Source organism: Cebidichthys violaceus, unplaced genomic scaffold (assembly GCF_023349555.1).
Source record: "Cebidichthys violaceus isolate CVI_PGR_0920_01 unplaced genomic scaffold, fCebVio1.0.p SCAF_4, whole genome shotgun sequence".
In the NCBI taxonomy this organism is placed as follows: domain Eukaryota; kingdom Metazoa; phylum Chordata; class Actinopteri; order Perciformes; family Stichaeidae; genus Cebidichthys; species Cebidichthys violaceus.
In genome coordinates, this window is record NW_027176594.1 from 15275216 (window position 1) to 15292615 (window position 17400).

The 17400-nt window shown below is 44.7% G+C and overlaps 1 protein-coding gene across 1 annotated transcript; it reads right to left on the reverse strand.

The window, feature by feature from the left end:
• Window positions 1-12006: 12006 nt before the first annotated feature.
• On the reverse strand, window positions 12007-13071 carry dand5 (DAN domain family, member 5). Its single transcript, XM_068727804.1, has 2 exons — window positions 12589-13071; window positions 12007-12294 (listed from the first exon to the last, which is right to left on the reverse strand). The coding sequence occupies exons 1-2, from the start codon at window positions 13069-13071 to the stop codon at window positions 12007-12009; spliced, it is 771 nt and encodes a 256-aa protein (XP_068583905.1).
• Between the last annotated feature and the right edge of the window lie 4329 nt (window positions 13072-17400).

Sequence of the window (17400 nt, forward strand, 5' to 3'; positions counted from 1 at the left end):
CCATACAGCACACATTGCATACGTATCGTCATAGCATATAGTTTTATCAGTGTATAACAAACATAAATACATACTTTTCTATTTTATACTAACAGGAAGTTGTACAATGCATGTGACACCAGATATGAATCAAACTGCAACTTTGGGAAGTCACTGCCAATAAAACGTCACAAAGAAACATTTTCATAGTTTTTTTTTGTTTACCAAGATCTTTCTTGGGGCTGTTTCAACACTGTCCACAATTTATTTAAAAAAATCCAGCTGAGTAACTCTTCCATTTCCTTTGTGCATTGCATTATGGGAGAATAGTGTGCATCAGCAGAGTATGTTTGTAATTTATGTTTATAAAAAAACAACAAATTAAGTTGAATCCCTGTGAAATAAAATTCTGATTATGGTAGTCCAAGAAAAACAAAACAAAATGTAGAGCAAGACTTTGTTTTGCGCAATGCAGAGAAACAATCATGTGCCCTCAAGGGATTTTTGAAATATCATGGAGTCAAAAGTAATGCACCTTCATTAAAATGTATATACATGTTCATATAATCTTGTAACCTTTTTGGATCATCTTTGGCCGACGTTTTTCTCAGAAAATGCAGCTTTACATTAAGTGGGGACAAAATGATCTCATCGATAATAATGTTCCGAAAACTAAACGCAGGTTTCAATTTCCAACTTTCCTAAAATGAGACAAATTCAGGTTTGTGGGTGAGATGCGAGCACATATGAGGCCAATAAGAGGAAAGGAAACAGAGGAATGAAAAAGGCTTTGGGAAATAAGCCTCTGACAAGTTCTGCAATTGCAGTGGATATGTGCAATACTAATCTGTGTTCAGCTTTCACCCCAGCAGTATAAAACACCCTACAGAGCTCAGGTCATATAACTCGCCTTCTCCCACCAGAAAAAAAGAAATAAAATTAAAATCCCTCCCTGGGTCCCAGAACATGAGTTTAATAGTTATTCTTTTGAGCCTCTACAACTGCTGGGAGCCTGCAAAATAAAATAGCTGTTTTTCTGTTGATCTGTTTACGCTCGCCTGAGGAACTTTACAACCGAAGGAGCCAAGACTCCAGCGCAAAAAAAGAGAAAAAGAAACCTTTCTCTCTCTCTCCCTCACAGCCAAAGTGGACTTATTATGTTACTGATGGCAGAATTCCCAGTGTGGAATTAGGACTTTGAGCTCCGATAACGTTCCTGAATCCCAGCACGGTGCTGCTTTTACTGGTGGTGGTCACACACGGCTTTCTGCCGCGCCCCGAGCCAAACCAGCCGAGGAATTAGTCATTAATAGGGGGACGACTTCAGCTTGCTACTGTTTCCCATGCTGATGAAGAAAAGAATATAATCGGACAATGATCTTTCTGATGTTGTGGGGGTTCTGAAATGTTTCTCTCTGGGTTTTTTTGTAAGTGTAAACGGTAGGCGTTTCTTTGAATTCTTTACCACATCTCTGTTCACCTTTCTCGCCGCCTCACACGGCCTCCTCACCAGAGATGACACCGGCTTATTGCGTTCAGCAACCTCCTGTTGTTCCCCCGCCATTTGCTGCATCGCCTCTGTGCCCCTGCGTCGCCGTCGTAAAACAATAGAGTGCAAATCTTCCAATCTCCTTAATGTTCACTAATCTAATGAGTGCGGCAGGGATATTAAGCAGATTGCTGAGCATTACGTTATACCATTAGAGACACACAGCCACCAGCTATTTCAGCACTTCTGGGCTCTTTTTTTGTATTTCGAAAAAGCCCCCCCCCCACCCTTCAAAAAAAAAAGAAAAAAATTGATTTCACCATTATTCCTCCACACTGATCCTATCGGCCCGCTGCGTCTTGGGTAGATTATGATTTGGCGTGAGGGAGAGTGTGGTTACTGCTGAGTGTGGGTGGAAGCGAGTGGGGTATGTGTGACCGTACATGTGTATGTGTGTGTGTGTGTGTGTGTGTGTGTGTGTGTGTGTGTGTGTGTGTTTGATATTAACAAGCCAAGTTAATAAAGGGAAACAATTAGGACATAAAAGATTGACGTGGCCCATCGATTTTAATGTCACGATGAAATCCATTTGACTGTATGTGCTTCACACACACACACACACACACACACACACACACACACACACACACACACATATATATAGACATGTACACAGTCATTATAGTGGTCTCATTGCTTCCCTCAGGCTCTCCTGACAGGTGTGGCTCCCACACACAGAGATAAACATTCACACACACTCTCTCTCTCTCTCTCTCTCTCTCTCTCTCACACACACACACACACACACACACACACACACACACACACACACACACACACACACACACACACACGAATCAAGCCCTACAGGGCATTTTCCCTATCCTGGGACTGCACAATGGGCACTTTGTACACCCCCCCCCACACACACACACACACCCCCACACCCCCACCCCGGCCCTTACCATCAACCCCCCATCGGCTTCCAGCACATCCCTCTTTAAATGGGAGATTATGCAAATGAGCTCACAGCACCGCGGCACCCCACATATAAGTGATGTGCATTCAGTGAAATCTATAGTCCGTCTATGGGAGCATGCACGGGAGTCAGCGGCATGAATGTTTCTACTCAGTGAGAGGCGGATGTGGCCTAAATACACAGTGCACGTCCCAGGTGTGTGAACCATACCACAATATTTCCTCCATCAGTCACCGGGCTGCAGCGCTTTAATGTTGCTTGTCAGAATATGCCATAAAAAAAAATAAAAAAAATAACACAACTAAAAATATTTCCTGGGCTTGCAGGCGGATCGCTCGACTCAAGGCTGAGATATTAAAAGACGTTTCTCTGATCTGCAACAGCTGCGAACGGACGGAAGAGCGCTTACAATATGGCGCTCGAAACAAACTAATTGAACAAAGTGGTGAGAACGTGCGCCATATCAAGAGCACCATCAGTGGTGGAAGAAGTATTCAGACTTTAAGTGGAAGTAGAAAAAACACCCAATAAAGACACTCCACTGAAACAAAAATGTAAAAATGTACAAGTAAAAGTAGTCTTTATGCCGAAAAACAATCTGATCACTATTATTGATCTATAAATATGGAAATACGAATGTTGAGATGGAACCAATTTAATTCATTCATATAGTAGTTGAATGTACAAAAATGTTTTATGAACTGATTTGTGTGTAACAATTATAATCCTAAAAGTATAGGAACAGATGTTAAATAAAGAAGTACAATATATGCCTCTGGAAAAGTAGTAGTATTGTACTTACACACAGTACTTGAGTGAATGTACTTAGTTACTTTCCACCACTGGGGGTAGAAAATATTATGACCGTTTCATTGAGTACCAATACAAACAACGCAAAGTAGAAATACTGAATTTTGGGTATGCAGTATGCAAAATGTTTGGTAAAAAAAGAAAAAGTACTCCATGTACAGAATGGCTCCTGTCACTGCAATAGATGTATTAAACTGTTAGATTTCATTAATGCATTAATGTGTATAGATTTAAATTCATATTAGCTTATGGAAATGCATTGTTGTATATAAACTCACACAAAATACTGGTCTGCAAAGTAACCACAGCTGTTGAATAAAGAACAAGAATAGAGCAGGTAAAGTAGGAGAACGATGCAGTGCAGGTGGAGGTGAGGGACACATACACTGATGCTCGCTTCCATAGGGTGCCGATTAGAGATGAACCTGCGTGTGTGTACACACACACACACACACACACACACACACACACACACACACACACACGCAGGCTTGTTACATACAGCAGTTCGGTTCGGGGTCAGTCCGGGACACAGGTTACCACAGGGTTAAAGCCTCTTGCACATGAGAAAAACAGCAGAAACAGATTTAAGAGAGAGGTGGATGCCAAGAGTGCCATCTGCTTTAGTTGCCCCCCCCCCCCCCCACCCCTCCCTTTCCAGCTTCCTCTCTCCCCTCTCCCCTTCCTCCTAGGCTTTCTCCATCTTTGTCTCTCTGCACATTCCCCCGTTCCCGTCTCCCACTACAGCCACATACATATTTTGTCAACAGCGAAATATTACTATTCATTATTTGTTTGCCACACTGCTCCAGCTCCGATGAAAAGATGGTATAGATAGGGGGACGGGTGTGGGGTATGGGGAGAGATGGGGTTTGGGTGGGGGGGGGGGTAAGATAAGTCCAAATCTGGCAACCGTCTCAAGTGTAATGACACCTCCATCTCTATGGAAAACCATCCCCTTTTGTCTTCACTTGCATGGGAGCTCTTTCTTTTTACTGTTTTGTTCCCAGAAAACCCATGGAACATTTGCCAACATTTTTAAGAGCTGCGAAAAGCAGGATTTTTTTTCTTCTTCTTTTTTTCTGCTGTTTTTTTTAAGTCTTCCACCTCGCAGGTGTTTCTTTTTAAGGCGTGCTCGACAATGCCAAGCTCGTCTTGGCTCGTCTTGAATGCCGCGGGCCTCGGGGGGGAGAGAGAGAGAGAGAGAGAGAGAGGGAGAGAGAGAGAGAGAGAGAGAGAGAGGAAGAGAGGGGGGGGGGAGAGAAAAAAACCGAGGTTTGAGAAATCTTATTGATTAGCAGTTGTCGCTTCCCTTTTCTTTATCTCACCGTGGCTCTCCTTTGCTGCCTCGCTCACTCGATCCCCGCACACTTTTTAAGTGCTGATAGGGGGGATGAGAAACCTTTGTAGGACAGGCCAAGAGGGAAGAAAGGGAGCAAAATAAATCTTAACTATAACTTGAAACCCTCTGCTCTCTCGCAGGAAGTGACAGGACTTGAAGGGCCAAGGAACAAAGCTGCAGCTTTAAGTGAGACCTTTTTGGGGGGAATATTGTATACAAAGTGTTTGCTGCACGGGATTGCAAGCGTATAAAGTTGTCGTGTCATTAAGTCCGACTTGCTCGAGGTCTGGATGTGCGGCTTTTATTAAGCGACGTCTAATTTCCCGCAGACCTTTAGGCTAAACACCGGCGTCTGATTTATGATGCACGCCTACATGTAATACCGAACACGGGAAAAAAAGAGAGAATAATCAATCTTATCTCATTCTGATGTGCTCATGTTTGTCCGATTAGCATTCGGTGGGGTAATTGACACAATTGCAGCCAAAGCTCGGATCATTAATGTTAAGACAGATTGCTGCTCGTTAGAGCCACCATGTGGTGCGAACACAAACAGCAGCCATCTTGCTGCAAGTGGCGCTGATAACTGTGTAAGCCTCGTTTAGTCTTAACAAAATGTCATGTAGAAAAGGAATAACTACAATAAGCAATAATAAAATCATGTTATTGCCCTTGAGAGAGAAGAAATGATTCAGGTTTTTAGATTACAGACAGAATAAACAGGTGGACTGCCAGTTAGGATCAGTGATACACCGGCTGGATGGAAAGAAACACAGGACAAGAGGGGGGGGGGGGGGGCTCAGAGAGAGGGATGAAAAGAGGGAGCCAGGAAAGAAGTACCATCTGTTTTTTAGGGACAAGGAAGATAAAAATGTGAGCAGCGCTCAGAGGCAGAATGTTAGCAGAGACTCGGGGTGTGAGAGGAGTCCGCGTACTGGGGGGGAGGAAACTACAAGGGGCACGGAGAGGTAAGGGAGAGAGGGCAGATAAGAGCGAGGCAGACAGATGGGAGACAGGAAGATGAGAGAGGGAGAGTTGAGTGAGAGAGAGAGAGAGAGAGAGAGAGAGAGAGAGAGAGAGAGAGGGAGGGAGCGAGGAGAGGAGAGGAGAGGAGAGGAGAAGGGGACCAGAGATTGGGTCTGGCAGCGGTGCGAGCGCACTGGGCACGCTCACATCGGGAAGGGACATGACTCGACATGCCGGCTCAGCCCAGCTGGGTCAACGCTCTGCACTGCCATGTTGTTTTGGCTTGGCGCTCGACCCCCCCCCCCCCCCCATACAAACACACACAACAAATCCAGCTCAGCTCAGCTCGGCTCGTTCCCTCCGTCTCATATCGAGACGCACACTCAACTCGCAGGCAACGACGCACACAAGCTCACGCCCAAAATGCCACGGTTTTGGCGAGAGCGGGCCGGGCCCGGGCGAGGGCCCCGGACTAATGGAAACGCCAAACTCGTTACTCTAACGCTGGGTGACAAGGGCACCTTGGGCTGCAGATGTTCCTGCTGATGACAGATGGAGCCTGGCACTGCCAGGGGACAGTGGGCCAGGCCTGCGCCAGCTCCGCGCCACCTGCACCCCTCCTCTGTACCCCTCCACACGAACCCAAACATGCACACATACTCACTCGCTTTCTCACTTGGCCTATCTCTCTTGAACACTGGGCGCACTGCCCCCCCCCCCCCCCCCCACACACACACACCCTGTGTCTGCCTGTCTCTCTCTCAATCACTCTTCCTCTTTCCCTCTCTCACACACACACACACACACACACACACACACACACACACACACACACACACACACACACACTGGCAGGCTCCTCTTCCTCCTGTGCCCACTGTGAGGATGACTGTTTGTGGACAGATATCTATGACACTGGCAGAATGTGTTGGGTTAAAATCTGTATTGGTATTGATCCTATTAGCAGACACAATGGACTTCATGACCATAATTTAAGATGAGGAAATTAACAAACTGTTTTGTTTTTTGTTTGTTTTTAAATGCCGCAGCATCCCGTAGCAAAATGAGTTTACCGTAACATTCTGTCAACGTCATCATGAGTAACTGAGCGCAATCCGCGAACATTCCCACTTCCGAGCAGAAAGCGGAGTCCAGATCAGCTAATGCATGATGGGAGACTGTGTAATGATACCATTTATCTTCATGGAAGTGGTGACAGGCTTCTGGAGGTGATTCGCCAGGCCTGGCTCATAGAGACAGTCCACCAGGATAATTTGCTTGATGCCGGTAGTCGCCAGATTACCAAAGTGTGCTCAGCTGTAGTTTTGATGATGGTTTGGTTTTTCACGAGGCGTCGGCTTTCTTGAATGTCACCAGCGATGCTTTCTCGCTGTGTCACTACGCGAGGGAAATTAAATGCAGCGTATACTTCAAAAAGGTTTAATGGCTCGTTTTACACATATTTTATGTTTTATAACAACCGCACTTTTTACATTAGCGGTCTGATCAAATGTTGAGATATAAAGGGAAACGGGCTGCAGTGGATGGAGACATGAGGAGAACAGAGGGAGGTAAACCCAGGGTTCACATCAAAGTCTTTTTTCCCCCCTCACAGAAAATGGGATGAGATTCTGGAAAAGTGTTTGCACCGCCAGGCCAACTACAAAATCCAGGCACGTCGACCATCGGCCTGCGAATCCAAGTGTTGAAAGAACACCAAGACACCAGAGATTCATATGTTTGCCGTTTCATAAATTTTGATAAATCTGACCAGGCCCAGTAGCCAAAGTTGTGTCTCCAGCTTGGCCCGCTGCAATCTTTCCCACTGGTGGAATTTGTTGGACTGTGATATTGAACTTCTCCGTGATGAATGCGTATTTTGACATTGAAATCTTCTCGAGGTTCTGCGAGTGGGAGACAACAAAGTGCACGATCATATTCAAAGTTTCGTGGGAGCTCGTGAATCTGTCAGCGTTAACACAAAAAAAGAACACTGAGCAGATTCCAATGTGGTTGCAGCTTTTTGGAGTGCTACGTACGCATGACCGCCGTGCCTGTGCTGCAAGCCCCCTCCTCAACACTTTCACCGCTCTTGCATCAAGCATGCATCCCCCCTCCCTTTACCCACTCCATCCAAAAAAACATGTGCGGCGTGTCATTTCAACTCCCTCCACGCTGAAGAAGGGCCCCTAACAAAACAAAACAATTATCTCTCCCCTCGTTAGGACCTGGCTCGCATCCCCTCTCCCTCTCAAAACACCCCTCTTTTTCCCCTGCAGGACCCGGCCTCCGCTCTCCCCCTTCCGTAGCCGTCCCTGCGACAATAAGTTGAGCTGAGGGTCTCTTAAGTGCTTCTGGAGTGGAGCGCTTAACCGAATTTAGGCTTCATGTTTCTTTTAGAAGGCCTCGGCGAGAGCAGAGGTGCGCAGGACGGCAAGAAGGAGAGGGCGAGGTGCCCACGAGAGAAACGTTAAGGGGAGGCGGGGGCGAGACGATGGCGGTGGCACGTAGTGGTACGAGGCGGCGGGCGCTCGTGTGTTCTGGTGAAGGGGAATGGATGGCTTGGCACCAGGCGGGTGAGCAGGTTTCACCGTGCCAGCTCTTAATTACTTTAATTGGAGTCATTAGCTAAGTGAGCATGAGAGACATCACCTGCACGGCACGCAGGACCGCACCTGCCACAGCGACATCGCCATCATCATCGCACTACAGCAGAGCGTTGACGGACATCTCGACGCTCGCCACTGCCACAATGAGGAAGCACAGTCGAGAGACAAACAAACATGCAAAAATGATTCTGCAGGCGAGGGGGTCAGTAGGTCAAATATTTGTCTTCCACTTCCTCAACTACCAGAGAAACAGAAAATCAAAGAAATTATATCTTTTCAGAAAGCATAGAAAGGTAAAAAGGAATCGCATCGTAAAAGACTACCTTAAGATACAAATATTAAAACAATGCTCTCACGCAATTCAATGTACATTGAAGCACTTTTCGCTTGCTGTACTCATTCCTGTCTAACATGCTTTCATTGAAAATCAAACCACATTCCAAAAAACTGTCTCTTTATAGACTGTAATGGTAAAAGAAACCCACTTTATTTATTTGAGCAGGGACAATGCACAAAATACGTAAATATCGTACCAGATATAGCTAAAAGCTCATTTTCATCTGTAGTCCGCAATCGGAGGCCACAAGTAATCCGCAGGTTACAAAGGTGAAAGATCAGCTTTATCAAAACCAGAAACAATCAGACACAATAAAACAGCAATCGAAAAAAAAGAAAAAAAGAAACAAAACAAAATAAATAAGCACCTCGAAAACAAACAACGGAAGAACAAGACTAAATTCCCACTGGGGAGCAGACTATCAGCAATGCCAACACCATTAACAAGATGGTTCGTCAATATGAGACATTTCCAACCAGACACTCTGCACCAATGCATTCATTGTCTCTTAGCTCAGTGACGACAGACCTGAAGTTTTCAGACAAAATTTGAAACAAAGAAGAGATGAGATGTGTCTAACTGAGGCTGAGTTGAAGCCTCATTTCACCTTCAGATGAACTTTAGAATATATATTTGCACCAAACGAGGACTGTGGATTTTGTCTCCCATCACGTCCATCGACTGCATGAAGAAGGGAACTCTTGATGGCCTGTATGAACAGGAGGAACGACTAGCAAGCAAAATCTTCAGTGATCATATGGGAACCTGACTTTTGAGACAGTGGTACCAGACACTAAAACCACTGTAGGATTGTATCCAATGACAAACTGCTGTCCAGATCCGCAGGCTACACCTTTCTCTGTCCTCCTCTGCACCCAACAGACAGCCTGGCAGGCGGGCTGGCAGCCAGGCAGAATGGCAGTAGGCTGGCAGGCTTAGCCCGGGGCCACCATCTCCTGCAGAGCCAACTCTGACCAGCTGGTCCGGACTAACACTACGGAGTGAGCGCGTACCGGCGTATCAGCGGGGAGGTAGACACCCTCACACCTAGAGGCCGACACCTGCAGCACTAAAAGCCGCACTGCTGGGATTTAGGTGAGAAGAATCTGTCTGGTCTGTGACTGAACAGGTCGTCACGTTTCTCCTGGCGGGCCCCTTTCGCCATCCCCAATTTCTTAGAGGGCTTGATGGACCCCCGTTTCGCTCTCACTTGCCGACGCCAGATCCGGGAGCCTGATCCGCAGTCCAGGCCCGCTCCATTCTAGCGTGGCGGTTTAGCTCCAGCAGAGCCCCCAGCAGCACGGGGAAAATCTGGTGGAGCGTCCCTTTTCCAGCACTGTTCAGCGAGCTAGTTAGCATTGTTTGGTCTATGTGGCCCCGGCTTTAGAAGGAAACAAGAGGTGTACAGCATCGAAACAGATCAACCTGGGAATATTCAAACCAATTACCAGAACGCGCAAAGAATAATTAACTGCATCTGCCGGCCTAGAAAAACATTTTTCAAAGTTAAACTTCTAAGAAAAACGTGTTCAGCTTCCCCTTGATACACCTTGATTGAACAGATATCGTCTGCCCCCCCCCCCCCCCCCCCCCCTCCACCTCTCCTCCATCACACACAGCTCCCAACCATTTCCATGTCTGACAGTTAAAAGGCCTGCACACAGAGAGAAAGAGCAGGCAGCTCATTGTGCGTTTTAAAGCGCTAACTAGGCCACTTAGCACCCCGTGACGCTGATCTGATCCCCGAGGCGCTGAACTTGGCAGCGGGCCCTCCTTCTTTCGCTCCTTCCTTTCCCCTCGCCATGGGAACCAGGCCATCCTTAATGACGCAGGAGTGCTTCGCCGGATCCCACAATGCAAAGGGGGCTGACATCTGTCTTGCTAAGTGGTGCACTCTCTTGTGCACCTTGTTTGTTCAATCAACAACCCCCCCCCCCCCCCTTCCAATCCCCCCCCCCCCCCATCACTATGCCCTTTATATATATTTTTTAAAGACAAAAGATTGGAAGAAGAGTGTGCGGAGTTTGTAAAGAACAGATAGTGAGATTATGACTCTCTCTTCAGCGGCATCATCTCACACACACACACAACAGCGCAGTGGATTATTACAGATAGAAAGTGCACCATTGTAAAAAGACAGAGACGGATGACTTCGGTTATAGTCATAAATTACTCCAATTCTGGCATCATACAAGCTACCTTCCTCACTATGAGGAATGAAAGTTGCAAAAGCAGAATTTGATCTGTCAACACGTCTATATGAGCCTCCCTGCTCCACCTTCTGCATATTCTGAAAAAAACAACAAAAAAAACCATTGCCTGATTAATAAGAGGCCCCTAATTCCTCATAGTTAAGACCTGGGCAAATATTTGTCCCATCAATCTTGAAAAATATAGCCATCAACCAGAGATGTTAATCACATGCTAATGGAAACCAAGGGACTCAATGCACTCCCGTAGTGAAATGAACGCTTTCACTTTTTCAGAAAGCCCACGTGAATGCAAATGGCCATCTAAACAGTCGTTTTGACAGCATGCCAAGACGTCGTAAAGAGCCCCCTTCTTTATGCTCCTCTGGGAATGTATGTAGGGATGTGTGGGATGAGTTCACTTTACCAGGCCCAGGTGCCAGGGTATAAATGAATAATAGGTTTTATGGGTCCTAACTGAAAAAAAAAGAGCACATACGCACATAATCACACATACCCACTCGCTCAAGTGCATCTGTGGTGAATGATGTTCGAATTCCCACAACTACACTGAAAAGAGATTGGGCATGAGAATAGGTGGTTCCTATACATAATTCAGGGGTCCATGCTGAAACAATTATGTTTGCTTACTGCTGAGTACCCGCGCTCAATAGCTCATTTGCTCTCTAGTTTGGTGCTTTCAGATGTAAGTGCTACGTGCTAAAAGTCGGTGGAACGCGGCTTTTTAATAAAATATAGGTGCCGACACTCGAGCGCTTGAATGCGAGAGTGGGTGGAAAAAAAACAACAAATGCTCTTCATGTTTTTGCTTGAGCTTTGCATGCAAACTAAATTGCACTTGTAAAAAACAACTAGTGTTGTCAGGAAACTAATTAGTGACGCCGAGGCAAAGGGAATGTGGACAAATAGGACATTTTAATGACAATATTACAGATCACAATATTTCAGTTTCGATCCATCCAAACACATTTTTGAACAACAGCACAAATCCAGTGTGGACAACTCTGTAAGTTGCAACAGAACATTGCATGACCAAAATATAGGTCATTTTGTCAGCGATCAGCGGTGGAATAACCCACCAGAATCTCTTACTCTGAATAACACATTCAGACTCATAGACAAATAAACATACAGGTATAAATACTCATTACAGGTGTCAATAATTATCACATAAACTCTAAAAAACAATCCATATCTTGGCTGAGATTTGAGATTAACAGTGTCAGTCCATATGAAAATCTTCCCCCGCCCCTCTACTCTCTGTTTTAAACTGTAACACAGTTGGTTACAAGTGTGTGGATGCAGCAGCCTCGGCACTCTTTTCCTCTCGGCCCGTCTCGCACTTGCACTCCTCCACCACCATCACCTGCTTCTCCTGGATCTTGGCTCGGCAGCGCAGGGGCACAGCCACAATGTGGGTTTTAGAAGGGGCGCAGCGGGAGCAAGGGGCCCGGTGGCGGAGGGCCCCCGGCCCAGCAAACTCCCCCTCGGACGGGACGAACAGGGAGCTGCACTGGCCGAAACACAGCTTGTTGTGCACCGTTACTGCGTCGCATCCGTCCGCTGTCACGCGCTGGGAGGGGGGCAGGGAGGGCAATATACATTAGGCAATATTGTCAGAGTTAATTTACCTCTGAGGGTGTAAAAATCAACATTGTGTGTTTATGTAACTCATCACCATCATGGCTAATCCTCCGCCAGTGGCATAATCAGCTTTATGAGTGAGCAGACAGATTATTGCCACTGAAAAATAAACACTTTGCATTGCTTTCTTCTATTTGACGATAAAGAATGCTCATTTGAATGCTATTGGCCATGTGTTGCACAGACATCTATTTAACAGAGATGGGAAATAAAACCCTCTTACCTGAGTGAAAGGTACCGCAGTGCACGCCTGTTTAGTGTCCTTCAGGTTGATTGGCAAGGATACGCTCATCTTGTCTCCTTTATTTACGGCTCTCTGCCACATCTGCAGGCCTTGCCTCTTCTTCAGGTCCATCTCAGCGGGTCTTTTAGGATGCAGGAGACGTAGCGGACTCACTGGGGTCTTGGGGGCCAGTGCCGGACCTGGACGCCCGTGAGACAAGAAAGCAGGGAAGGACAATCTGGAGCTGAGGGAGGGTGCTCTTCTGGGGGTGAGTCCTCCTCTGAAGAAGCCCGACTGGGCCAGGGCACGAGGGTCCAGCTGCACAACCTTCACTATTCCCCGGACAGGTTCATCCGGTCCGCTGCCAGATGATTCTAATTCCACCCTTGACCATTTAATAACGTTGTCAAAAGTATTGTGAGGGAACGTAAAAGCTACAGCTGTCCAACTTGACAAAAAAACAAAGCTGATAGGGCGAGCCATTCTTTGACACAAAAAGGGACGATTCTCAAAACAGAGCTAATTTGTTTTTTAAAAGTGACAAAACTACGAAAAAAATTACAGAAAAATTTTTATTCAAGAAAAAAAATCTTTGTCTGGTGGTGCGGTCCAAGGTTCCAAACGGTAACCTTGCTGTCAGTGCTTTTGTCAGTGTGGTGGAGGGAGTCTTTTATATAAGTAGCTGCCAGTTCTCACCTGCGTTTTAACGCAAAGAAGGTGTCGCAATTCCCACACCAGACCAGACATCACACCAAGCTTAAAACTCCAGGTCGTGGATGGTCGCCAGACTGAGAGGATTTCAGTTTCAAGGTGAGTGTGGTCATAAAAAATAAAAAAAAACATCTGAAGAGGGCGTTTGGTCCTCAGGGTTCAAACTAACCTGATTCCATGGATGTAGTTTTCGCTATGGATTTATTCACTTTTATTTATTTCCAGGTTTTAAAAGTCTAGTTTCTGCGCTACAGGAAGCATGAGAGCAATTCTTCCAAAAGATATTTCCACTTTTGATGTTTTAATGATGGTGGTGGAGAAAGCTGCCACATATCACTGGAAAATTAGTCACATTGTCAATGGTTGAGATTCTGTGACTGTGATGGCAATTCTATGCCATGTTGTCCCTTTTAAAGCCACAACCAACAAGCAGATTTAGATTTTTCATCTTGCACACAGCAGATGATTTGAAGTCATTACTAAGTAGAATATGCTCAAAACATGCACTGAGGGAACATTATAGATACCCAACTTGCAGACGAGTGGCTCCTTTTCAACCACTGGCAGTAAAATAGCTAACTTGATGTAGGGGATGAACTTTAACTAAACTCAAACTATTTTGAGTCCCATGGCCACAGCTTCAGGAAGACTGCTGAGTCAACAAGGTGTTCCCGTTATATATTGGTTGTAAAGCAATAATGAGTTTATGTTCTCCGTGTAAACAAGCCGTCTCCTGTCCATTTATTCCCACAAGCATCTCCACAGCCCCTCCCTTGACGTCCCATCATTACACCATTATAGTTCAGTGTGCTCCGTCACCCGTGACCTGATCACACACACACCGGCTGCTGAGGGCCGACTGGCCGACAATGTCTCAAGTCAAAGGGTGTTTGACTTTCTCATAGAGACCTTGGTGTTAACAGGCACTTTTCCACGTCTGTTTCCCATCATCGACCACTTGACATTATGGTTCATTTAGATGCAAGAATGGGAAATGTAAATTACTTTAATCTGAATACGTCATAAAATCACTTCTTCTAGCTGTAGAATAAATGTTTTCCACAAGAGGGCAGAGTTTACTAAGTGTTATCTCTCCTGACGATCACACTGCTCTCTCACTCTTACAGACAGCCAGTCTCAATGAACTATAGAAGGCATTTAAAGAAGAAAAAAATGTACCTCCTCGTTTCTCACGCATACTTATTGTTTTTTTTTTAAAACAAAAAACACTGTATTGTAATGCTGTCTCCCTTTTTTTTTTTACATTGCAAAGCCTCAGTGACAAACTTGATAGAGCTAATGACAACTTCTCAACACAGGTCAATGTTGGTGGGGCCGTCAAGACGATGATGAATCATACCGTCAGAAAGGGGAAACTCAGTTTAGAGTCGATAAAGTTATATAGAATCGATAGAGTTATAAAACACACCTCTTTCTCTCAGAATTATTGACTTTATTTTACTGCCGCTGATAAAGCCAGGAGAAATAAAGTCAATAAAACTAGACTTAAAAACACCTGCATGGTGTAACACAGTATACAGAACTAAGGAAACTATTGATCTTGAACTATAGATTTTTTTAATTGAATGCTACCTATTTGATTTTGAACAAGACTACATTCTAATTGTTGTTTATTTGTATAAAGTTAGCTTTGCTGCTCGGGCATACAGTCCATAATTAAGATAAAATAAATGTTAAAAACACATACACAACAACAGCTGTATCTTGAAGAAAGGGTTTTCAAGGGTTCTTTGTGAGACTAAGGGTTCAATTTAGACCCCTTTTCATTCAAAGAACCCTTTGTGGAAGACAAAGGATTCTTCAAGGATTGTTGAAAGCATGAGTGTTAAACGTGAACACCCACAATCCATCCCACACAAACCCTAAAACTGTGATTCTGAACCATGATTGCTGTGGGTTATGCAACACATCAGCCCTGGTTTTTAGGGTTCGAGATGAAACCCCTGGAATATAGAAGAGTAGCCGGTATGGCTGCCCCCTCTTTGAAAATTAGTCTAGTAAGATTTCTTTAATAGATGAGATATTTTTTATGCCTTTTCATGTTCAGTGACTTATTACCAAGAAACTTGTGAGCACATCTCTGTTACCCACAATATTTGAAATGGTGCTTTTGTGTGATTCTTTGTGGAGAAACTCAATTTTACAGATCTGTTGATTAAATAGACTAATCAAATAGTTGACAAAATCGTGTGTGTTCGACGTCTAAGTATTTATTTAGTCAAAGACCAAAATGAAACCCTTGGAATATACAGTAAAAGCCTGTCTTGTTAGCACTCTTCGAAGGTAGAAAGGTTCAGGATAGAAGAGGGTTCTGAACGGAACCAAGGGTTCTCTGGAGGTTCTGGGTGGAACCTTTCACATATGGTCCCATAGGTATAACTGTTTTTACGTTGGGTTCTAAGTAGAACCCTCTGAAAGGATTTCAGGTGGAACCTTAATAAAAGGTTCTACCAGGAACCAAACAGTGTTTTCCTGTGAGGAAAAGCCAAAGAAACCTGCATGGTTCTAGTTGGCTATTTGTAAGAGAATGTGTCCTATTGGTTACCTTGAAAGCACTTAATAGATCTGTAACATGAAACCTGAGAGGGGCAGCATATTTTTGCATAGAAATAAATGATTCAGAATATACTCATATAGGTTTGAAGTGCCACAAGTGTGACTCACAGTGTATCTCGACTTCACTTAATGCTCAAGTTCACCTTTACAAGAGTGCCCACAGTCGGACATTAAAACTGCCTAACCCAGAGAAAACTGATATGAGGCATAGTCACATGTTGCATTTAACTGCCGTTCCAACCGTTTTACGATGACAGTAATGGAGACAACTTCTCCAGATTATGACGCCACTGAGGAGGGTCATCAGGTAGCTATCTCACAGCATGTGACGGGAGAACCCGCTGCCAGCAGTGTGCACACATTAAACTTCACTAACTACCCCACTAAACACACACACACACATGCTGACGCATTAACTGTAATCGACCCTGTCTGATGTAAACTGCCGTGTAATGTATAAGCAGCAATAAACCTGTTGAAATGTCATTTACTTACATTGCATGAAGCAAATTAAAACAGCTCTGACCAGAAGGCCAGACCATATGGAACACACTCACCTTTCCATTCCCCCCATGTAATTTAATAGCAGCTCATTGACATTATTTATAACAACACACAGGCTGTTGAGGGATTTAGTGGAAATAATATGAGCTTCCCGTTTGTGACTGGGAGAATATATATAAAACACTTTTGGATACCGGGAGACTGTGGCTAAGTGGATAGCAGGGCTGTCCTTCAATCAGAGAATCGGTGGTTCGATCTCCGGCTCCACTAGTTGCATGTCGATGTGTCCTTGAGCAAGACACTGAACCACAAAATTGCTCCCGTAGCTGTGCCTACGGTGTGGAAATGTGATAGAAACTGAATTGTAAGTCGCTTTGGATAAAAGCTAAATGACTGTAATGTAATGCAATAATGTTTCTATCGGTGCCATAATATCACATGCCTCCTTTTTCTTACTCAGCATGTGAAGGTAAAATGTCTGTCCTTAATCTGTGAAACAGGCCATCATTCTTGACCAGCATGTCACCTTAAATCCCCAGTCCATTCTTCCACCTCTTTTTTTAGCCACATGGGGCAGCAGAAACAAGCTGTAAACATAACACTGACATATTGCCACCTTATAAAGTTGATATGCGCTAGCAAACAGTGGCTTATAGACCCATGCAGCAGACACAAAGTAACATCAGCATTCTGTGTCTGGCCATCTGAAGAACGTAAATCAGGACAGCGAGTAAGCTCAGTGCATTGGCTTATGATAGCCGAGGGCTTGGCAATATGAAGAAAATCACAATCTTTTTTTACCAAATACCTCAATATCAATATTGCAACAATATTGTGGGGTTGACCGTTGGTGCTTTTAGAAAACATGCAAACATTGAGATTTTGGATAAACAGTCATCCTTCATGTGGATATAGTCACCAAGTGGGTAAAGGAAAATAATAGAACAGCTAAAACAGCCAGGTATGTTCAGAAAATTACAACATTTTACTGTGATACATGCCTTTAAAACCAGGAAAAGT